The 24,210-nt window shown below is 37.8% G+C and overlaps 4 protein-coding genes across 10 annotated transcripts; 3 read left to right on the forward strand and 1 right to left on the reverse strand.

The window, feature by feature from the left end:
- Window positions 1–10: 10 nt before the first annotated feature.
- On the reverse strand, window positions 11–3,452 carry LOC113762084 (peptidyl-tRNA hydrolase 2, mitochondrial). Of its 3 annotated transcripts, none has more exons than XM_027305344.1 (8): window positions 3,287–3,452; window positions 2,444–2,703; window positions 2,238–2,296; window positions 1,958–2,017; window positions 1,790–1,859; window positions 1,442–1,511; window positions 555–581; window positions 11–435 (listed from the first exon to the last, which is right to left on the reverse strand). In XM_027305344.1, the coding sequence occupies exons 2-8, from the start codon at window positions 2,657–2,659 to the stop codon at window positions 386–388; spliced, it is 552 nt and encodes a 183-aa protein (XP_027161145.1). In that variant the 5' UTR covers window positions 2,660–2,703; window positions 3,287–3,452; the 3' UTR covers window positions 11–385. The 3 variants fall into 3 exon arrangements, with proteins under 3 accessions (XP_027161145.1, XP_027161143.1, XP_027161144.1); XM_027305342.1 differs by having other exon boundaries at window positions 2,384–2,703; XM_027305343.1 differs by having other exon boundaries at window positions 2,384–2,706.
- Window positions 3,453–4,474: 1,022 nt separating this feature from the next.
- Window positions 4,475–9,154, forward strand: LOC113760981 (TOM1-like protein 1). 5 transcript variants are annotated; one of them, XM_027303758.1, is made up of 4 exons: window positions 4,475–4,660; window positions 5,005–5,609; window positions 6,147–6,392; window positions 8,472–9,154. In XM_027303758.1, the coding sequence occupies exons 2-4, from the start codon at window positions 5,091–5,093 to the stop codon at window positions 8,892–8,894; spliced, it is 1,188 nt and encodes a 395-aa protein (XP_027159559.1). In that variant the 5' UTR covers window positions 4,475–4,660; window positions 5,005–5,090; the 3' UTR covers window positions 8,895–9,154. The 5 variants fall into 5 exon arrangements, with proteins under 5 accessions (XP_027159559.1, XP_027159560.1, XP_027159564.1 ...); XM_027303759.1 differs by having other exon boundaries at window positions 5,009–5,609; XM_027303763.1 differs by having other exon boundaries at window positions 5,029–5,609.
- A 1,522-nt stretch (window positions 9,155–10,676) lies between these two features.
- Window positions 10,677–16,367, forward strand: LOC113761946 (probable arabinosyltransferase ARAD1). Its single transcript, XM_027305147.1, has 9 exons — window positions 10,677–11,162; window positions 11,352–11,528; window positions 12,297–12,454; window positions 12,538–12,685; window positions 13,203–13,318; window positions 13,408–13,546; window positions 14,060–14,170; window positions 14,468–14,536; window positions 15,970–16,367. Exons 1-9 carry the CDS (start codon window positions 10,686–10,688, stop codon window positions 16,096–16,098), a joined length of 1,524 nt encoding a protein of 507 aa, XP_027160948.1. The 5' UTR covers window positions 10,677–10,685; the 3' UTR covers window positions 16,099–16,367.
- Window positions 16,368–16,753: 386 nt separating this feature from the next.
- LOC113761809 (FAS1 domain-containing protein SELMODRAFT_448915) lies at window positions 16,754–17,536 on the forward strand. Its single transcript, XM_027304949.1, has one exon. The coding sequence runs from the start codon at window positions 16,754–16,756 to the stop codon at window positions 17,534–17,536; it is 783 nt and encodes a 260-aa protein (XP_027160750.1).
- Window positions 17,537–24,210: the final 6,674 nt, after the last annotated feature.

Genomic DNA, 24,210 nt, shown 5'->3' on the forward strand with positions numbered 1-24,210 from the left:
GCATTTGCAGTGACTCATTCATTCAAAGTGTCCTTTCAACTGTAAATTCATTGACGGATTACTTTTTCACATTTTATCAATCATCATTAATCTTGGCACAATTGGACAAGGAACAGCCATGCCAATATCAATCTTATTTGCAACATTTTCTTATCAAGAAAAGAAAACCTGCAACTCACAGACTAGAAGAACAGATTCTATCCCCGCAGAATGGGAAATCTTTCGTCATCGTCATCTTGAGACGAGGTCAGAAAGCAGCCATCAAACCGCCCGCTCCCCGCCGGGAGTGCTAGACCTTCTGTCTGTACCTGCTTGATACAGCTCAGATTCGTCCTTCAAACAGGTCGCACGTCTCGTCTACCAGAAGTGAACACTTCCCATTCCGCTACAAAAGTTTTAATCCACCAGTAACATCGTCCACCATGTCAGCAGGTCCTGCACATACAGCAATCAATTTCAAGGATGTTCATGGTTTGAAGGCTAGCAAAATACTCGTACAACAAATTCAAATACAAGGCTTGAACAGTATAGATATCAGAACAAGAAAAACTCACCCAAAATAGACATCACGGTCCTCGAATCTGTTGTAAAGCAGAGAAAGAGAAATAATTAGGCATTGCTTCAATTAATCCAAAGACAATAGGAGCACGCCTATGCAAAGACAGCTAAATTGGCAGCAAACAGGGTAGACATCATTACAGATCTGCCATAACGGACTAATCTACTCCAAAAACATGAATTCCAAAAGCAAGTCGCTTGATATGATTTCCTTAACCATGACAACTTAAGACACTGTGGAATTTGACTAGTCACTGCAAAGCAAAATCCTATCAATTATATTCCTATACCTCTGTCTAATTCCAAGTAGAACTCACAAAATAGAAATCAGTTGCTTAAAGCATGATTTATATATATGTGTGTGTGTCAATATATATATATATATATATATATATATATATATTAAACTAATTGATTGCTTTATTAGATACGCCTCTCAACTATAAAATCTTTACAGCCTCTCTTAATAAATCCAGTGTCTTTCTACAAGGATGTCCTCTTCGTTCTTCCTGCAAACAATGTCCAAGTCCCTCGGCTTCAGTCTATAATTATGTCTAGAACATTATTCAGATTTCACAAATCAGGACATTAAGCATACCTAGATTCTTATCATTTAGGAAAAAAGAAAAAGAAAAAAAGTAAACCTAGATTTTTGTTTTCTTTGACCTATTTAACTTTTTCCTTCAATGCTGCTCCCAGTTTTTTTTTTGGTAAGAGGGGGTTCATAATTCTGGGGGAGTTGCAACTTGCAAGGCACACTATTCAAGGAGCTCTGTCAGAACGCTTCCAAAAAGAAATGCAAAAGAGTAGGCATCTCCTCTTAAAATTGGACAAATATAAAAGAACGGAGAATCACAGAACAGGAGGTAACTTAGCCACTCACTTGGTGCAATCTGTGTTCTACCCGCATCAACTGTAACGTGCGTTGGTAAACTGAGTGCCTTTGCCCTTTCCTGTCAGTTTACACAATAGTAAATATCAGTTAAGGCTTACAAAAAAAAATGTCAGTTAGGGCGTTTTGACATGAAAAACAAATATAAGATCTCAACTGAGCAATTATTTTGTTAACTTCTTCAATGGATTGCAAATCCAACTACACCTAGCAGAGGCAACTATGGCAGCCAAGCAAGTGCTATAGTCAAAGCGGTAGAATGATTTTAAAAAAGTTAACCAACCATGAGACAGATATTATGTTTCTGCCATGTCAATGATGAAAATGCAAAATACTCACCTGTAAAACCAGCATCTCATCTTCACTTTCAATTTTCACAACCACTTTAACCTGCCCACACATCTCCCACCTGCACATCAGAAAAGCCTAAAAGGGATCACGCATTTAAAACATACACAGTGCCTCTTGACTAGAGCCAGCCCAAGCAGGGATTACCTAGGAATTTACCTGTTCAAAGCTTTTGGTGCCCGATGAAGGATCTTTTTGTAGAGACCCAAGGTTGCATGACTATGATTCAAAAATTGTTTGACAGAAAGTAAGAACCAATTACATCACAAAACAAGATTAAAGCACATGAGAGAAACTCAATATTCATTCTATGAACTATGTTAGTGTATTCATCAACATGCACATTTCCCAAAGGGACATCACCCTTGCACTTGTCAAATTATTACCACACATGTCTAGAGGCCAGAGAAAGCCTGAATTGGTAGGAAATGATTCGCACCTGCATTGAGCTGCAATTTTCCCCTTCCCCATCTTTAAGTCATTCCGGACAACCAGAACCTACATATGATTGGGAAAAGAAGAGCAAATGAGCTAGTGGATTCTTTATGCAGAAAAAAAAAAAAGCAGCACAAGTCGAGAGCACACTGGGGCCTGCTGGAATGCAAGTAAGGACACGCAAATCTTCAGAGAAGACCAGAGATGGACCATTTTAAAATCTTCAAGTATGTCAGCTAGCTTTTCAATCTCGATGGCTGGTTTGAGCTGGTTGTTGTTTTTCCGGTAAGTGATAGGTGTACCAGTGTCAGTTAAGGCTGCAGTGGAACGAAATAGACGAGCAGAATGTCGGATGCCAATGAGGTAGCCGAAAGCAAGACAGCCAGCTCCAAGTAAGAAGGCACTGAGCCATGTCATGTCTATCATATCCAATGGGGCAAAAGAAGCAGGCAATAGAACCCCGAGTCTCCCTGCTGCACCCAATCACAAAGTCTTGTTAAATGAGCAATTTGGGGAGAGTAACCATAGCAAATACAATCACTAATGGAAAAAATTAGATGTCGGAGACTCTTTCTTTCCTCGAGTTTTACTAGTCAGATGAGGAAAATCTTTTCTTTTGTTTTCTTTTTTTCACCCGTAACAAGAACCAGTGTAAAACGCAAAATTGGAAAAATACTCTCCTATATTTATTTCTAGTGCAGAGAATCCATGTGAACCCTGGACATTTTCAATTCCAATCACAATGGCGATAAAGAAAGTTCAGATCATATTGATTCAATCAATTTTCTCCAAAAGACATATAGAAATATGTTTGTTGGCTAATTAACCTAGATTACTATTATATTTCGAAATAGCAAACGCCAAAAAAAAAAAAAAAAAATCCGAAACGTGAAGATAACACAGCACGAAAGCTGAATTGGAGAATAGATAAAGAGTCGAAATCAAAGAGGGATAGCAAATACAACAAAAGTATTCAAGTGGAGTAATATGTAAAACGTGAAGAAGCAAGCAAAGCAGCAGCAATAATGATAAATAACCAGAAGTTGCAAGTACCTTCAATCGATGCAACAAAAGATAAAAATAAACTAGCAGCGCATTGGCAGAATAGGCCCGGCCGATCGACAAGAATGTCGTCGTCAAGTTTTGTTGCGTTTGGCCGCCGGACTCCTCAACTGACTGGACTACAAGTCTACAACTTAAATTACTCTACTGCCCTGCCTTCCACAACCGCTACGGCCTTACTAATTCTCCCTATTTTGCAGACACCGGCCACAGTTGAAATTACTACTTACCCCACATTTGTTAGGCTTAATGACACTTTACCCCCTGAAAGTGGGACGTAGCATGGAGTATTTCGAGAACGTGGCATTGTAAATCAACTTTGTACATTGGTAATTTGCATAAATCTTTATTATGACTGAAAAATTGGGGTACTGCATATTTAAAAAAATAATTAAAAAGAATTAATTTTTATACATTAATAATATAGTAATTTTTTTATATTAGCAATTTTAAATATATGTTATATATACATGATTTAAATTTTAAATTTGAATTCATATTGTATGATACAATCTAAATTTGCTAGTGTTAAAAAAAAGTATATAGATCGTCTATAAAAAGGGTTAAAAACAAAAAAAATCTCTGTGGTATATTTAATATACAAAAAAGTCTCTCATGATTTCAAAACATACAGAACGACATGTCAGAGTTCGTTAAATTTAATGAAAATGACGGTTTCGGCCATTAAACTTACCAGATTTCGTTAAGTTCCATCGAAGATAGTCAATGAAAACCGTCACATACTGTAACAATTTTTTATGGGAGGCAATGGGCGAATTCTTGACCTCCCAACACTGCCGAGCGTTAGAAGGTTGGGCAGCGACCACTGGACCACACAGGGCTAGTTATAAAAATGTTCTTCATTCGTGGAAAAAAAGAACCAAAAGGAAGCAGAACACCGCGTGAAAATAAATTAATAAAAAAGAAGAAGAAGAAAGAAACCCTCAACTCAGCCGGTTTGAACTTTCCGGGTTCGGATGGGGTCCAATTCAACAGGCATTGAAAAGTCAAAGAACACCCTCCTCCCTCCCTTGAGACCCTTCCCTTCCCCTCGTTGCAAGTTCAAAAAGAGAGACCCATTATTATTAAAGGGGAATTTTTCCACAGCAATAAAAGAAAGGCGCCCCCACAGGGCCCAAACTCATCATCAAAAGTCAGTAGTCTCCTCTCCTGAGGGGAGTTATTTGGAGTCAATTGGCCTTCCCAATTCCCAATTTCCTATCCCTTTCTCCTGAGGCTAGTCGACTTGTCCTGCTGTGTGCTGCGGTTATCTGCCTCTCAATTTCTCAATCAACACGCTACCTATCATCTCTATACTGCCAACTCAGCCTTCTACTTCAAGACCTGTCCGCCTTCGAGTCTAAGGTACCGTCTCATTCGACGCTTTCCTTCTTTCTTTCTCTTTTTTTTTTTTTAAAAAAAAACAAAATCTGGCACCATCGATATATTTCTATGCGGTGAGTACATCCGACGTTTTTTTTTTAAATTATTTCAATTGACTTCCCTTCCCTCGATCACTTGCTTTTGTGATCAGCCCTGGAATTCTCTTGCCTTTTTTGGGAAAATAATTTCCTGTCGGATAGTTTGAATGGAATGTTTTAAGTTTTTGTCTGTGGATTTCAATTGATTGATGAATCCAGTAAAATCATACTTGTGACTTTGATTTTCGGGCTTGCTTACTTTCTTTCTGTTGTGGGATGACATAAAAGCCAGAGCTTCGGCGGATTTTTCAGATTGAAGTTCCAAGTGGAAGTCATATACTGTGGTACCAATTTATTGGACAAATTTTAGAAAAATGAGTGACAATTTGATGGATAAAGTCAACGCCCTTGGCGAGCGCTTGAAGATTGGAGGATCCGAGGTCGGCCAGAAGATCAGTGCCGGTGTGAGCTCTATGAGCTTCAAGATGAAGGAATTCTTCCAAGGCCCCAACCAAGCCGACAAGGTGGTCGAGGAAGCCACCTCTGAAAATCTAGACGACCCTGATTGGGCCTCTAATCTTGAAATTTGCGACATGATCAATCACGACAGGGTCAACAGCGTCGAGTTAATACGCGGCATTAAGAAACGAATCATGTTGAAGATCCCCAGGGTTCAGTACTTGGCTCTCGTCTTGCTCGAAACTGTGGTAAAAAATTGTGACAAGGCGTTCTCTGAGGTTGCTGCTGAGCGGGTCCTTGATGAGATGGTCAAGTTGATTGATGATCCCCAGACCGTTGTTAACAACCGCAACAAGGCTCTCATTCTCATTGAAGCATGGGGTGAATCTTCGGGCGAGCTCCGTTACTTGCCCGTTTTTGAAGAGACTTATAAGGTGCTACCGTATATCCCATATATCGATTGCTCCTTAATTGGCCGTCTCTTGTTACATTTCTTATAATTTTGCAATTTATATTAACCCCCTGTTATCCCTACCTCTGTTTGCCATTGAACTTCTACTTCGTGTTTTATGCTCTTTGTTTTTCACTCAGTTTGCACAAGTTGATAGTGAATTCTGTTTTTGAGAATTATTCTGGTGGAAGGAATGTACTGGTACAAGTATGTCTTCATTGTTTTGAAAAATGGAAGCTTGAAGAATATGTAATCATGAGTTAAAGTGAATGTGTATACATGTTCATCCTGTTAATGTGGTTTTAATGTGAAAACTTGTGATGGATGAATTGGTTTTTGGTAAGTTTTCTCCACCGAAGAGATGGAATACCTCAAAACTTTGTCATAATTGAAAGTGAATATTCCTGGCAAACGCTAAATTGTTTGTAGACTGCAGCTTTTTTATTCCTCCTTAACTTCTCTTCTTATTCAATTTCTTTATTTTATTTTATTTTAATTTTCTCTTTTAATTCTATTTCAGAGCCTAAAATCAAGAGGTGTAAGGTTCCCTGGTCGCGATAATGAGAGTTTAGCCCCAATATTTACTCCTGCAAGATCAGTTTCAGATTCGGAAACAAATGCTGCTCTCGCACAACAACTTCATCATGATGTTCCTGCACCAACCTTCTCGGCTGAACAAACAAAAGAAGCATTTGATGTTGCAAGAAACAGTGTCGAGCTTCTTGCCACTGTTTTATCGTCTTCACCACAGCAGGATGCTCTAAAGGTATGTTTACATTGGTTCTTGCAGTCATATCTCAAAATCGAACTTTTGTACTGCTGATTTTTATTTCCATTGGAAAGCTGATAGGAAATGCCAGGTTGCTTTTTCTTACAGATTATTTCTTCAGTCAGTTAGACAGAATGCTTATGCTGAGTATTTTGTTATGATCCTTTCTTTAAGCAGGTGTAACATTCTAGAAATTTCAATCTGATCCATTATCTTCAAATAGGAATTTAATCACTCAAATGGAGAATGAGATAGGATTTCTTTTTCTTTCTTTTGCTGCGGAGGCTGCATGTATGAGTGGATAGAGATTTTGGGTCGCATGGTTGCTTTATGAGCAAACAACTTTTACTTAGTCATTTTCTCTTCAAAAAATTTAGCTTTCATACTAATTTGGTTGTTATTCTAACCATGATGATGCATCTGACAATAAGCCACTCCTCATCAAGGTGCTTAAGTATGAATTCTGGAGTAGTACAGCTGCATGAGGGTGGTGTAGGCTTGATCTATCTGATCTATTTTAACTAAGATCTTGAGCGTGCATTTGGAAATTGATTATCTATATACATGACTAAAGACCTGTTTTTTAAATTTATTTTGTTCACGAGATGCTGAAGCTTTTAAGAGATAAGATGCTTCATAGGTGTACGTTGCATGGATTTTAGAAAGGAATTTCATCCAGGAAAATGCATTGATTAATCTCTTTCCTTGAATATGGCATGATTTTTATGTTACATTGTTGATTATGGTTGCATTTGGTACAATTAATTATCCTTGGTTTTTTCTCCATTCTCTTTCAAGCAGGTTTTGGTGAGGTGTGAGTTGTAATAATTGATTTCTTTTGAGGTTGAGATTATTGTATTTTCATTTCGGCATGTATCCTTCTTACTGATTGTGCAACCTGAAGTTTGTTATGCCAAGCTGCCATGTTTATCTAGAGTTTCTCTTTGCTGCAGTTGAGTTCGTATGTGATCGTGTTTGACCTGTTCTGTTTCTGCATGTATATTTTATGCTGATGACTTGAAGAATCAAACATGACAAGGCTTGATGTGATGAAAACTTTTATTCATTAAGAATTGTATCAGATCTATGAAAGAATTTTAGTTAGGCTTGCTTGATTTACTTCTTTAATTGCAACGGAACGTTTCCGTCTATGTCAAGGAATAGGCCACAGAATAAACATCATTTATTTTGCTATTTAAATCGCAGAACCAGGAAACTGATCTCTGGGTAAATCTACAGGGTGAAAATAGGCTTTTTTCTGTTGAAACAATGTCAATTTTTGTCTTTATACTTTGGATGGCTGAAACTTGTCTGATTTTATAGTTTATTGCTAGAAATAAGACTTTATCCTAAATACATGACAAATAACAACAATAAATGTCTCTTGGTTTATGTTTTGGTGTTGTGAGAAATAGACTATGTTAATATCATTTTAGAAGACAAAATCGGAAATCGGCAAGGGATGCAGTCGTAACTTTAAGGGATAGTGACTTAGCTTTGGCATGGGAATCTCTGGAAGCCAGCCACTGTAGGTGGCTGCAGGATATCTTATTTGACTGATAATGGGTGGTAATATGAAATCATTTTGTATATATTCACTTTGAGGTAGTTTGGGCCATATACATGTATACCTTGTATTCTTGAGAAGTATATGACATAAAAGCAGCAAACCAATGGGTATTAGGCCATTGACTAGAGTGCATAATGCACTTTAAATTTATAAAAGCAAACAAAATTGGATTGGGGTGGTTTAAGGAGATCATCTCAATCTCTTGATCTTTTGTGTATGAACTCATTTTTCTCCACCAGAATCAAGTTTGATATAATTCTGCACAAGCATCAGGTTACACTTTATGGTGGGTGGGGAAATCCAGACAGCTGCTAGCTTTCTATAATTGTTCCCTAAGGGCTGCTTTGTCTCTGGATTTTTTCGAGCTTGAAGCTCTCTCTCTCTCTCTCTCTCTATCTCTCTCCACACTCAGCCACACATGTGCATTCAAACACTTACAATTGGACTGCAATTTAGACCCAAAGTTGAGTTGTTCTCACTTCTGGTGCTTTTGTTTGTTTTCACAGGATGATTTGACCGTGACACTGGTACAGCAGTGTAGGGAATCTCAATACACTGTGCAGCGAATCATTGAGAGAGCTGGGGATAATGAGGCGCTGCTCTTTGAAGCATTAAATGTGAATGATGAAATTCAAAAGGTCCTCTCCAAGTATGACGATATGAAGAAACCATTAGAAGTGAAGCCAGAGCCGGAACCTGCTATGATACCAGTGGCTGTTGAGCCGGATGATTCACCCCGTGTCGGAAAAGAAGATGCATTAATCAGAAAACCAGCAGGTTCCCGAACTGGTGCGCAGGGAGGGAACAATGATGAAATGATGGATGATCTCGATGAGATGATCTTTGGAAAGAAACCAGGTGGCACTTCTGAAGGAGGGCATAATGCAAAGAAGCAGCAAGGGCCGAAGGATGATCTCATCTCATTCTGAGTTCGCTGTGGGTGAAGGAGTAGTAGTAGTGTTTCTCGGAGCACTTGGAAGCGTTTGATTATGTTCATAATTCAACTTAGGCGGTATTGATCCTAAAGCATGATGACTTTAATATATATATATATTGGAAGAGTTTCTGAGTACCTTTGTTTCTGCACATTTGGTATAAGAAGGCTAAATTTGACTGGGAGTTTCATGAACATAATTGTAGAACTGTTTGTTGGGTCGACAATGTTATATGGCATTTGTGCGTTGCTGTAGCGGGAGTGCCTTAAAAGTTCTAAGGCCATGTTTGGATTGTTTGTTTCCGGCGGAAAATATTATCGTTTTCCGTGATCATATTTTTCTATCACCTTTTTCTCTCATATATATCAAATTGCTACAGTAATTTTTTCATGAAAAATGACGGAAAATGCAATCCAAACACAACCTTAGTTTAGTTTAGTTTTTCATATGAGACGGCATTGCATCTGTGGCGAAGGTTAAAATGCTGATTTTGATAGAAGCTGACCATGTTACCCTTATATGCTATATAAATAAAATTTTATTCTAATTAAATAATTTTTGATGTAATTATTTAATTTTGTATGAAGAATAAATGAAGGATGGTAAAAACAATGGACATAAAGATAAATGTGGAAGTGAAATGAGAATAGGAAGAAAATAAAAGGACCATGAAAAATTGTCTAATCTTGAGGTAATTCAGTAACTATGTTAAATTTTGGAAGGTAATTTTTTTTCTACGATAAATTAGGCTAGAATTAAAATCTAAAATCACCATAAGGCCTACTTTTGATTTTTATTTTTTTTGTACTAAAAAATTTAAAATCATTTCTAAAAAATCAATTGAGAATACAATAAAATAAATTTTCAAAAATCAACCGCTAAAATGAGATTTCCAAAATTAGTTAAGAACAAGCCCTTAGACTCGCTCACTTTGCATTTCTAAACTTGTGCAAATTTTAATTTTAAACTTTTTGCAACTTAAATTTTTCAAAATTGAATGCTTTGCACTTTAAGCTCTCAAGTTTATTCCATTTAAATCCAATTAATGACAATGTTAGCAAGATTAACAGCATATATACCTTATAAATTTATGATAATTTGGTGAAAGTGGTTAAAAGGAGCTAAAATATCACAACTAGAATAAAATGATGCATTATCATTAATTTGCATCACTTTTTTATTTCACTAATTTTGTTAACAATATTAGTGATTAGGACCATATAAATCAATGATAATGTGTTGAAAATGGTTAAAAGGAGTCAAAAGATCATATTAGAATAAAAATATATATTGTCATTAATTTGTACTTATCTAGTTAATTTTATTATGGTTGTATCAATTGAATTTAAATGGGATAAATTTAAAATTTTAGGGTGTAAAGAGTCCAAAACATAGAATTTAGGGTATAAAGTGTTTAAATGTAACATTTAAGATATAATGTGAGAAAGTGGTATAATTTTGGAGATTTAAAGTGAAACCAGTCCTCCAACATATTCCATGGAAGTTAGATGTAGGGAGGTGTTTGTTATTTCGACAAACCTCAGGGATTTTTTAGCAGTTTTGTCAAAGCTCAGGGGAAATAAATGTAATTAATCCAAAAATGAAAAGAACGGCGGGGTGGTGGGGCAACGATGCTGGGCCAGCCACCACCGTCACTCCTCCACCACTTCGATGATTAAACTATCAGTGTCTCCGTCTCTCGCTCGCAGTGGTAAGTTCTGTATGTAAACATCCTCCCCCCAAAGTCCCAAACCCATCAAAAAAAGAAAAAAAAAATTCAAAAAAATGGCCGGTGGCGGAAGACAGTACCCGCTCAAAATCACCACCAGATCTCCGATCTTCATATTCACTCTCGCTTTCCTTGCTTTATTCTTACTCTACTTCATCTTCTCCTCGCATTCTTCTCAGCCCCCCGTGCCCCTTACAATCCACCCCGCTCAGAACCCTACCACCTTCAACCTCCCAAAGGCCGATTACTCCTTCGTTGTCTCCCTCGAGAAATTCCTCACCACCAAGTCTCCCCCACCTTCCGAACCGGACGATACCGACCTTCAAGACGTTAGTAACCTAGACGATTCCGTATGGATCGCTGAGACTAGAAGGCTTTACGACCATCCTTCTCCTCCTCCGCCTCTCAGGGTCTATGTCTACCAAATGCCATCCCGATTCACTTACGATTTGCTCTGGCTCTTTCGCAATACTTACAGAGACACTTCCAACCTCACTTCTAACGGCAGTCCCGTGCACCGCTTGATCGAGCAGGTAATAATCATATTACTACTGCTATCCACGCGTTACTTCTGCAACTCCCAAGCTACTTACTAGTTTCTACCGCTTCTTTTTGTTTTTTCCTTCTTCCTGAAATACAGGATTCGTTTTCCTTTATAATTTCAATATAGTGTTGATTTTATGTTTTTTTTTTAATTATTATTTTGTTGTACTCTCTGGCAGCATTCGATTGACTACTGGCTCTGGGCGGATTTGATTGCGCCACAGTCTGAGAGGCTGTTGAGGAATGTAGTAGTGAGGGTCCACAGGCAGGAGGAAGCCGACCTTTTCTACATTCCCTTCTTTACTACCATTAGCTTCTTCTTGTTGGAGAAACAGCATTGCAAAGCTCTCTATAGGGTGTGAGTGCTTTTCCCCCTTTCTTAGTGCTTTTTTTTATAAAAAAAAATTCTCCTCCAAATAATTCCTGTTTTGTTTCATTTTTCCCCCTAACAACTATTATCATGTCAATGCGGTTATTCGTATTAATTGTTCTTTCTTTTTTTTTTTCTGTTTTGGGAGTGAGATTCCCCCCGGGGGCCCGGGGAGGTGGGGAAGGAAGTCTTTCGAGTGCATTAGTTCTATCAAGAGTCTCCACATTTCACAGTTCAGTGTGCAGCAAAGTGCTTATTGCTTATTAATAAGTTTTATAAGCAAGTGAAGATTTTTGGATATTTTTATACTTTTACTCGTTCTAGAAGTACAAAGATTGAGTTGAAAAGCATGTCTTGTGATAGCTTGTTTTTCAATTGCTCTAATTCTGATATTTAAGTGATTTTTAAATTTTTACTTGAAAGGATTGTTCAGCATCTTAATATGCTTCGTTAAACTTTTAACATATCATTAACAGGGAGAGCCTTTTTTTTTTAACTTATTCTTTTTTTTCATGGCTTCCCTGCAATATGCATCACATCACTTTACAGTGTCCAGTAAACTTCGGGATTGCAATTCTAATGAGCTATATATTATGAACATTATTGAGTTTTCTCACTTTACTAACTTGCTCCATGGAAAACAAAGGCTTCATTTTTTTCCATTGAGCTGCTTGTGTTTATTTTCTCTTGGATTTTTGCCATGCTTATGTGTTTGAAAGTAGTACTTTTAATGTATTTTCAATCATGAATGTAGGAAGCTTTGAAGTGGGTGACTGATCAGCCTGCATGGAAGCGCTCTGAGGGAAGAGATCACATTCTTCCAGTACACCATCCTTGGTCCTTTAAGTCTGTCCGCAGATATATGAAAAATGCTATTTGGCTGCTGCCAGATATGGACTCAACCGGGAACTGGTTATTATCTAGCTCTCAGGTTGCACATATATTGAATTCCTTGAATAAACTGCAGTTGCTGATGTTTAATTGAAAATTTTCAGGTACAAGCCTGGACAAGTTTATCTTGAAAAAGATCTCATACTTCCTTATGTACCCAATGTTGATTTTTGTGACTCCAAATGCTTCTCTGAAACTCAGTCAAAAAGGACTACATTGCTGTTTTTTCGAGGGAGGCTTAAAAGAAATGCTGTAAGATTCGTTCCCTCGTTTATAAGTAAATATTTGACAAAACTGGTGATACATTCTGTTACAATCAAAATAGAAGAGTCACATAAGGTTTTTCAAGTTGGCTGGTGATCCATTCTTCAAAGCATAAAACTGGTGAATGATAAAACTGGTAATCCATTCTTCAAAGCATAAGAAGGACTACTTGGAAAATTCTGGTGAATGATAGAATGTAACGATTCTCAATGAATTCAGACTGAAGCTTTTCAGAAGTTGAGGTTGTCTGTCTAAGATTGTTTGGTCAAATTTATTCCCTTATTATCTCCTGAAATTACAATTCTCATCTATGTGACCTCCAATATATAATTTGATGATTGACTGATGACCAACAGCTGAATTATCAAAGTCAGGCATAATAATCTTGATTGCAAATCCTTATTCATTATTCTTTCTTCAATAGAACTCTTGTGACGTGAATTATGTTTGGCTTGTGCATCCTAATATAATGCTGATGCTTAAAAGTGGGTATGCTACTTTTCAGGGTGGTAAGATACGTGCCAAACTTGTCACAGAACTCAGCAGTGCTGAAGGTGTAGTTATAGAGGAGGGAACAGCTGGAGAGGGTGGGAAAGCAGCAGCACAGAGCGGCATGCGAAAGTAAATTGATCTTCTATTGAATGTACTTTTAGCAGTCTTGTCATTGGTTGTGAATTTAGTAATGGATGTATCTGCTTTCTTGGTGATAGGTCTGTATATTGCTTGAGTCCTGCTGGTGATACTCCATCATCTGCTAGATTGTTTGATGCAATTGTCAGTGGGTGCATTCCTGTCATAGTTAGTGATGAACTGGAGCTTCCATTTGAAGGAATTCTTGATTACCGCAAGGTACTATTAATCTTGTATATTTTGGCTGCTATAAGTGTTCTTCACTGCATCTTGGTCTTCTATCACGGCCAAAAGACATTTTAAGCAAAACTAATGTTGTAAGCTTTGAAGTGTTTAATGTCAATGCATATATGTGTTGTCATCTGCACTGATCAGAATAACTGGAAATTGTGTTTTGCAATATCATCATCTTTGTCCAATTCTTTGAATTTTCAAAGATTACCTTAAATTTCTCAGGGTCTTGCATTCTTGTTATTCTGCACTTCCTTCACTTTCGCCCTTAGCTGTAAAATATGTGTATCCACACCCATACACACTGTAGCCCACATACATTGTAATGATGTGTGTCTGTCTATATAGATGTATGCATGTTTGTTTGTCTCTGTGTATGTGATGAAACCGGGAAAAGAAAATGACATGGTAGAAGTGAATAAGAAGAGGAGGTGAAGCTGTGAGAGTTCAGCAAATCTACAGTTATTGAGTGAAGTTTTTTTTTTCCTTTTCTTTTGGCAGATAGCTTTGCTCGTTTCCTCGGCCGATGCCTTGCAGCCAGGATGGCTTATAAGTTTTCTTAGAAGTATTAGCCCCTCTCAAGTTCGGGAGTTCCAAAGTAATTTAGCTAAGGTTTGTGCTTTTGCATGTTTTTTTCTTGCTACATTATTGTGATATGTATTGTTATTAATTTGTCAAGAAAACCGTTCTTGTTACATATTCAAAATTTCCCTTTTTTGGGTTACATTCATGTTTCAGAATATTATTGATATTTAGTGCTCGACAAAATCCTTACTCTGATAAAAGAAAATGTATTACTTTGATGGCAACTGTGGCATGTTTTCCCCTGCACTTTTTCTTTACTTCAGATATGAAATTTGTAATCTCTTGATATTTCCAGCTTTTTTGAATGTACTCTTATGATTACAGTACTCGAGGCACTTCTTATATTCCCATCCAGCTCAACCACTTGGCGCAGAAGACTTGGCTTGGAGAATGGTTTGTTACTCATGCTTATTTATTCTATGTTTCCATGTTGTTCTCTGTGCAGTCTATTTTGTTAATTTTGAGAGCTGCTGTTAACAAAGTGTTAGCTTAGGAGACTTGGTTTTTCCTTTTTACTAGGGATAACTTCAGAAACTTCCCCTGAGGTTACTGATAATTTCACTCAGCTCCCCTCAGGTTTTAAAAATTACACTGACCTGGCTTGGCACACTAAAATGACTATATTAACCTTCACTTAATAGATTTCTGCAGTAAGATGTACCACTGACACAAAAGAAAAGGAAAAATAAAAAACTCTACCTCTCCCATGGACAACAAACGACTGCCCTTCTATCTCTAATCTCACTCCTCTTCTCAACCACTGCCCATTTCTCTCTCTCCTCCTCCTCTCTTCATGTGTCTTTTAACTCTCTCCTCCCATCACTCTCTCTCTGTTCCCGCAAACAACACTACAACACCACAACTAATCCCCTCTTCTAGTGTCGATTACCATTCCTCCTCTTTATTTCTTACTAGACTGTTAAACCCCCTCTTGTTTTCAATTATCTTTAGGTTTTCAGATTGTAGCAAATTGATATTGCCAAATTACAAGTTCAACTGAGGGATCAGATTTTTTGATCAAACAAAAAGGAGAGGAAGATGCTCACAGCGAAAGATAAATAAATAATCCAGTTATGCTAGAAGAGGAAGAGGGACTGAAGTTGGGAATTTGCTTTCTTTTTTTTTCTTTTTTTTTGTCATCCAAAAAATTATTGTATTTCTCTGATTATCAATTGTTGGTTGTGGTTTTGTTATGAATAAGAATTTGGCCTCCATTTCTAGGATGTTCATATTTTTTGGAGACTTGAGGGCATGGCTCTTGGTATTGGTAATGGTGGTGGTAGGCTAGATTTTGTTAATGTTGAGATCGTACCGGCTATGGGGTTTGAAGATTGGGGTGTGGTTGATTGTCAATAGAATGTTGGTGTTTGGCAAGCACTAAGGCTGTAATGCCTGGAATAACGGAATTGCTTGGATTTTGGATTGAAATTGGAGTGTTTGCTTGACTGATTTTCTTCTTCTTCTTTTTCAATAGAAGGGTAATTTAGGATAATTGAAGGAAAATCTAGCTTGTTGGGCCTACGTTGTTACATAAAGTCTAAAAGTAAGGAGTTAGGTGTAATTTTTTTAAACTTGGGGGAGCTATCTGAAATTTTCAGAAACCTCTCGATGAAGGTAGTGATTTATATTTCAAATCATTGAAATTGTTACAATCAAAGGGTCAAAAATACTTTATTTTACAATCTAGCAGTAAATTAATATAATCGAGGGTATGATGCGCAAAGGGATGGTAGAATCTCCTTGTATTTTTATGCTTGAGGTGCTTTGCTGTTCCTAAGTTGATACTACTATAATTATGCTGTTCCTAAGATGATTGGGTGAAACAGATCGCGGGCAAGTTAGTGAATATCAAGCTTCATATCCGGAGATCCCAGCGTGTGGTGAAAGATTCTAGAAGTCTGTGTACTTGTGAATGCAGGCGTCCCAATATTACCATGCCAAGTTCCTTGGCTTGATGAAGCAACAGGTTATTCTGTTTGGCTTTAATTTTGCTCCGCAATTTTGAAGGTTCGCGATGTTGTACAAGTATCATGGTAAATTGTGACAAAGTCGTCCGAACTTGTGAAGAAGTTTAGTAGAAGTGTATGGGAAAGAAATTGTTCCCGAAATTCGGGGACATTAAACAGATGAACTGGAGGTCCACTTTCAATTCTATTTTTTTTTTTTTCCTTTTAATATCCTCCTTTGTAGGTTTAGACTTTTGTTTTAAACAATTCGTTCTTTCTCCTTTGTGCAAGATTTAAGAGTTTGCTCTAAACGCATACACGTACGTGTCATCTTTTACATTTTTCTGTTGTCTCACCATTCTTTTATTTTAACATGATAATGAGAGAGAGCGTGCATTAATCCTTGTGGGGGTTTCAAAAATCAGAAACAGAAAATGCAAAGAGCACCCTCAGAAGTATAGTCGCAGTAATATGTTTGTGAGAAAGAGAAAGTTGGTGAGGAGTCATGCAGGAGGAATGAGGGATGGGTCTAGTTATATATAGTTGTTGAAGGAGCAAGAGGCGCGTGTCCCGTTGATAATAGGCAGAGTTCACAGCCAGCTTAGCTGCACAAAAAGATCATCATTCACGTCGATAAGATAATCTTACACACGGGGGGGCGGCCATGAACAACAACACGACGACGACTCTGTTGTTGGGGGTTGTTCTCCTGATGACGACTCCAGTGTCAAATTCCTACGCGAATAGCATTGAGGTTGCCATGGAAGAGATGCAGAGGGCAAACTACTTCACATTCGTGATGCTCCTCAGAATGGCCCCTCCAGACCTGATGATGATTCTGGAGGGTGGCAACCTCACCTTCTTCATGCCCAACGACAAGACGCTGTCCCAGGACACCAACATCGTAAATCTCGCGGCACCGCCCAATCACACCACCACCCCTTCTTCTCTCGCCCATTTCTTGCTCCGCCATTCCATTCCATCCCCGTTGCTCTTCGAATACCTCCAACATTTCCCCGCGGGCTCCACGGTCCCGACCTCCGAGCCCGACCTGGTGCTTAGGATCACCAACCACGGAAGGAGGAGCTTCTTTCTCAACAACGTCAGAGTCAGCAGCCCCGACATCTGCACTCGAGGATCCTCCATTAGATGCCACGGCATCGATGCAGTCATCCAACCTAATTCAGTGCCTCCTCCACCCGCTGCTGCTGCAGATCATGATTGCCGCCCAATTCCAAATCCTAAGAATAATAATAATGCAACAAGTCCTCCTCCCGCCCTGCAGCCCGCTCCACGGGAAGGCGATGGTACTAGTAGTGCTGCTACATCGTCAGGAGTAGCGGACTCTAGAAACAGCGCACCACCGTCCCTTCCTGGGCTTGAGAAGATGTTCGAATTTGCTACCAAGTGTGTGGCGCTGTTAGTGCTCAACTTAATTGTAGTCTAAGGTTGGTAGCAGTTTCGCTTTTGCTGCCGTACGTCCTATGATGGATAACATACTAGTACAAAACAGTCAGTTAAATTTACTGCTGCTTACAGTCAGTAATTAGGCTGCCCCGGACGTACGTGGCGCTACAATATATTATTGTTTTAATTAATTAAAGGATGATGAGATTAGATACACAGGACGGTTTAATTAATCCTACTGATTCCACCCCCAAAAAAAAAAAAAAAAAAAAATCATATACCCATGCAATGCAATTATATTATCACACGAAACGCTGGTGAAAATGAGGTGCAGGCCGGTGTTGTCTTCGCTGCTTCGATGATGATTACTTGAATTGAAGGACAAACATTCATATATATATATACGTGCTAAAAAACTACTGCATGCAAGAACGTCGAATAACGTAGCGTTAAAGTGGCAGCTTCTCGTCGGTGGGTTTAGATATATCAAATATATGGATGGATGTAGCTAGTGATAGATAGTACTATAGAATGTACCATAGAATGTATCATCAAATCAAATTCTCATTCGCTTCTGCGTGCATACATGCAATTATGCAAATGCAAAAATAAAAGACTGATGGCATCATACCAAACAATCCCGGGGCTGCAGCAACAAAGTTTCTGCACAATGCCGCGTCCGGCGACATCAGTACAGGCACCCCCGCCGTTGAATCTTCTCTTAATGCAGTCTGCCAAGCACTCGTCGTTCCCGTACGTCCCCGAACAGCTCGCGTAGCAGAATGCGTCTACCGCTTCATCTGTATGTATAAACAAACAAAAAACGAATTGATCTACGGAGACCGAGATCAATAGAGTTCCCTATGAAACTTGTTAAATAGTAGAAATGTACATATAAGATTTGGATACCGATATTTTTGGTGCTATAATATGATGCCGAGGCGGCGGTCAGAGCAATGTTGACAGCAAGAATGGTGACTACCAGTGTCTTAGTCAACCACATCGAGACCAGTCTTCTTCTACTAAGCTCTTCTATCTACTAGTATTTTTATCTACTGCTATTCCCTCGTCTCTTTAATTTCCTCCTGAATCCTTCCTCTCGGCGGATGGCCGATATACATACATACATACATATATATATATATATATATAGCTGTACAGTAGTATACATTAACCAAAAATTCACGGAATCATTTTATTTATTCATTCATGCCAACCAAACAACTTCCCAATTAATTCTAATGTAATGTACGAATTCGGAGGCGCTGTTTGGGAAAATCTTTACTTACCTAATTAATTAAGAAACAACATAAAATTAATGTACAAATTCGAAAGGCACTCTTTTGGGAAAAGATTCACTCACGTAATTAAGGAAAAACATAATGGCGCATCGCGTACGTCCTTAATTAATCAGTTTCACCAATAAATCAAAAGGAAAACAAAAAGAAAGAAAATCAATTCACCTTTGTTAAAATAGGAAACCTGCTCATATACTCTGTATCTCTACTCGCACACTAACACAAAAAAGTCTTTGAGATACACGATACATTAGGTTTATGGTCACTGGACACCGGTAGGGATGTAGACGAACCTAAACAAGCTGGACACTTTGATAATATTTTGGCGACCTTAAAATTTTGTTTGAGTTTAACTCATTTATATCTCGAGTCAAAGTTGAACGAGTTTTTATCGAGTCAATCTCAAATAGTTTGAACATTTTACATGTAAGTTTTACTAACATGTTAATCGAACTGAACTCGAGCCGAACTTGATAGTTTATAAAAGGAATCTATGTCTCTATATATATATATAAGGAAGACGAAGCACAGATGCATAGGAGAGGAACAAGAGGCTAATTGCTTAGAATATATGTAAAAAAAAAAAACATCGCACAAATGTATCTCTGACACACCCCATTTCTCATTCTATACCTGCCGTGCTGACTCAGCATGGCAGCAGAACGAATTTTCAGAAACTCTGCAAAAATGTCAATGGGTCAGCGGCCCACAATTTTTTTAAATTAGTCTGTCTCCAGCCGTGCCCTGTGGACAAGCGGTAAAAAAAAAAGGGCCAGGGGTCAAATACATCCCATGATTTTTTATCAATAATAAAAGTGAATGTACAAAAGAAAACTACACGTCTTGGATGCATAAACCCAACCATTTCACGGCATAAAATCCATGAACGTATGGCATAAACCCAACCATTTCACGGCTAATTTCTTCATATATATAGTTAAAAAAAAAAAAAGAAATCGGGAAAGTGTGATTCTAACAAGCGGGATTTCTTCGTATATGTCTTTTATATCCAATAATTTTTTTTTTTAAACACGGTAGGGTATTTAGTTTTTTTTTTAAGTTTTAAAAATGCCTAGCAACTAGTTGTCATTGCAAACGTCAGAGCACATTTTTCTGTGATTAGTTTGCAAAAATGCCATGTTGCATATGCTTCTTGATACTAATATGGTTCATCTGCTCTTGTATGAGCTGTTTAAATATGTCTGTATGCATTTCTTTGTTCTTTTCTTTATACTCATTCTAAGATTTTAGAAAAAAAAAAATTCCAACTACATTGATAAATTTATTTGGTTTTAATTTTTTTAAAAAAAATTCAAAATTAAAAAAATTCAAAGTGTACATGTAATTTTTGACATTAATGTGGAACCTTGGACAACTCAGGCTAATTGCTTAGAATATATGTAAAAAAAAAAAATATTGCACAAATGTATCTTTAACGCACACCATTTCTCATTCTATACCTGCTGTGCTGAAACAGCACGGCAGCAGAACGAATTGTCAGAAACTCTGCAAAAATGTCAGTGGGTAAGCGGCCCAAAATTTTTTTTTTAATTAGCCTGTTCTCAGCCGTGCTGAAGGCAGTCAAAAAAAAAAAAAAAAAAGGGCCAGGGGTCAAATACATCCCATGAGGTTGCAATAATTTCAGCAATCAGAATGGTCCCCTCATGCCCAAAGCCAGAGGTTGCAATAATTTCACCTGAATGCTTATCAAAGGGGAACGAAGAGAATAAGAATAACCAGTCATGCATTTTGTCAATGATATAATTATTGTGTTCCTTCAAAAATTTACTTATATAACTCCTATAATAATTCATAACCCAATAAGATAATAAAGGTCTGGTTTTGTTTCTGGCGATGAGGAATAGATTATTGCAAGAGAGGCACATCAAATACCTGGTTGTCAGCTGCCCTGTAAAATTCAAGTAGAAAGCTTTTAGAAATTTTTTTTAAAAAAAATTATGGGGTGATAGATGAAAAGAATGGCACTGGAGAAAAAATAATGAATTTCAGTTCTTTATTATCTTCAAAGCAAAGAAAGTGCATGCCAAGTCATTTGAACACTTCTAAATTTTGCCAGTGTTCATTAAATGGTTGTGTTGTAAAAATTAACTTTGCACGTTGATAAAGACAGATACTTCCCTAGCTCTTTGCTCCAATTCCCACAACATTTCTCCTGTACTCTCATGTTGAAGGCCCCTTTTTTTTTGACCGCCTGTCCCCAGTCGTGCCCAATCAGCACGGCTGGGGACAGGCTAATTAAAAAAAAATTGTGGGCCGCTGACCCATTGACATTTTTGCAGAGTTTCTGACAATTCGTTCTGCTGCCGTGCTGACTCAATACTGTAGGTATAGTCAGCACGACAGGTATAGAATAAGAAACGGTGTGTGTCAGAGATACATTTATGCGATATTTTTTTTTTTACATATATTCTAAGCAATTAGCTGACAACTCAGGAGCAACAAGAAAAGTACTGTGAAATGACCTTTTCACCCATAGAAAAAAATAGTAGGGAAAAAAAAAGAAGTTACAGGAAATGGTGGCCTATATAAAGGACTGGGAAAGCAAGAAACAGAGTCAATTCCAGCTTGAGCTCAGAGTGAAGAAGAGAATGAGACTTTACAGAGAGATGGGAATTTCTCAAGGGCGGTTGCCCATCTCTGCTGAGCTGATGATTTCATTCTCACAAATTACAAGAATTAAAAAAAAAGGAACAGCCCTTCTGGATTCTGAAGCACAATCATCTTCCATCGCAACGACTGCAACTGAACTTCTTTAGCCTAAAGTGTTGCTTCTGATATGTGTATCTTTCAATATTTAAGAGAGGATGGTTTCTGAGATTGACAGTTTACTAGTTACAACATACAACAATCCACCAAAAAGATGAAAGCCGGAGAAGGGGAAAGGTTGACAAAGGCTCCTGGCCCTTTTTTTTTTTTACCGCCTGTCCCCAGTCGTGTCCAATCAGCACGGCTGGGAACAGGCTAATTAAAAAAAAAAATTGTGGGCTGCTGACCCACTGACATTTTTGCAGAGTTTCTAACAAATCGTTCTCCTGCCGTAGTGACTCGACACGGCAGGTATAGAATGAGAAATGGTGTGTGTCAGAGATACATTCGTGCGATTTTTTTTTTTTTTACATATATTCTAAGCAATTAGCCGAAACAAGAGGTGAAAGTGCTATGTTAAACTTCTTAAATTGACCATACTTTTTGTCTTGAAAATCTCGCGGACAGACAAATCGGCGAACTTAACGGTTAAATCTAGCAGAATGGTCTAGCGTCTTAACTTTATATATTGGAAAAAATGCACTTTTCATCCTCAAAGTTTGCGGGGTTGACCAATTTCATCCTCAAAGTTTAACCCCAAACACATTTTATCCTCAAAGTTCCGTAATTTTGACCAATTAAGGACAATTGACGGAAATTGGAGGACAAATCAAATATTGGGACGGAACTTTGCACGTGAGAAGCACAATTCGTCAGATCCAACTTTATACCCAACATAACCGGGTCAAACCGAATGGATCCATTTTTTCTAACGGACAAAAAACACAAAATAGCAAAAGGAAAAAAGCTCCTGTCTTCTCCTTCTTTCTTCTCCGTTCTCAGCTCTAAAAATTTTTTTTGCCAATCGTTTCATCCATTTTTCGAGCATCTGCTGGCAAGAAGGAAGGCATAAACGGCATCCGTGAAACATTTTAGGTGAAGAAAAAAATGGCATTGCGGAAGAAAGAGCTCCACATTTGTCCACCTCCAAATTACGGTATTTATACCCAAAATCAACAAGTACATTGCATAAAGATATCTGTTTTTTTGGAGAAGGAAACCTGATATGTGGTCCCTTGTGTTTGTACTTTTTCCCCACTACAATTTACGGCTATTTTTTTTCCAGATCTGGCCATTTGCATGAGGTATAAATAAATCCAAAAATTTGTCTTGGTTTGATTATTATAGTGTGAATGCGGTCCCTTATGTCTGATGATAGTTGCCGCTTGACTATAAATTTGTGATGAGAGTGATTAATAAACAATAACACTTGGTATATTTTGCCGGCCATGTGTATCTGACCATGTGTATGGAAAAAGTGCAAGTGGTCCTTATTTGGTAGTTTTTGTGTGGGTCAACAGTTTATTATGCTGAAATGATGAAGCTTTTTTTTTTCCTAAAGAGTCTGATCTATATTATTTTCTTTAACCAGAAACGGGCAGCACATTTATTACATTAAGATGTCACCATGGAGGCCTCATTTCATATACTCCTGATCCCCATTACGAAGGTGGAGATTTGTGCGTTTTTGACTATGTTGAGAGTATAGGTCTAAGCGTTTTCGAAGTTGATAGATTAACTGAGAGTGCTGGTGTATATGGTCATAAGGTGTACTATGGTTGGGAAAATAACACCTTTAGGAGGATAGAAAGCAGTAGGGAGTTGAATGGTTATGTTAAGGGGGAGGTTGGGCCAACTAAGGAAGTTAACTTATATCTTGAAGTATCTTTTCATGAAATTCTAGTGCAACAACTTGGTTATGATCCGTATGAGGTAGATGAGACAGAAAATGAACTCCAAAATAGTGATGGTAACAATAATATTAGGGATGAAGGGCAAGGAAGGTGTGCTGCTAATAATTGTGATAATGATTCCAACACAAGTGATGAGACTTTTTTTTCAGCTATTGATTCAGATTATGAAATAGGCGATGATGCTGATGATGGTATATTTCATGATAATGTTGACAAAAATGCTGAATGGTTAGGAGTAGACAATCACAGGAAAGAAAATGTGGTTCCTGATCCTTTGAATGAAACAGGAAAGGTTCCTGATTCTGATGAAACAGAACAGGTTCCTGATTCTGAATCTGATTTTGAAAGCATTCATGAGTCTGATGATGAAGAGTCTAAATTGAGGTCTCGTACTTTTGATCCTAAGCATATTGACAATCCAAAATTAGAGCTGTACATGTCCTTTACAAGTCTGAAACTTTTCAAGACTGCTGTACATAATTATAGTGTGAAACAAGGCAGGCCTTGTAAGTTTGTGAAACAAGATAGAGTGAGGGTGAGGGCTAGATGCAGAAATAGTGAATGTAATTGGGTTATATATGCTAGAAAATTAAGTGGGGATGGAACTATTCAAATAAGAACATTTGAAGATAATCACACATGTGATTTTACATATGATAACCCTCTTGTGCATTCTGGATGGGTAGCTAAGAAGTACTGTGAAGAGTTTAGGTGTAATCCTAAATTAGATTTGGAGCATTTTAGGAAGACAGTAATGAAAGAAAATAGGTGCTCCTTCACAAAAAATCAAACATATAGGACAAGGAGAAAAGCAATGAAAATTGTTCAGGGCAGTGAAAAAGACCAGTACAGCAAATTAGGAGTTTATATGCATGAAATTCTAAGATCCAACCCTG

The sequence above is a fragment of the Coffea eugenioides genome, chromosome 2 (genome assembly GCF_003713205.1).
Source record: "Coffea eugenioides isolate CCC68of chromosome 2, Ceug_1.0, whole genome shotgun sequence".
Taxonomy (NCBI): domain Eukaryota; kingdom Viridiplantae; phylum Streptophyta; class Magnoliopsida; order Gentianales; family Rubiaceae; genus Coffea; species Coffea eugenioides.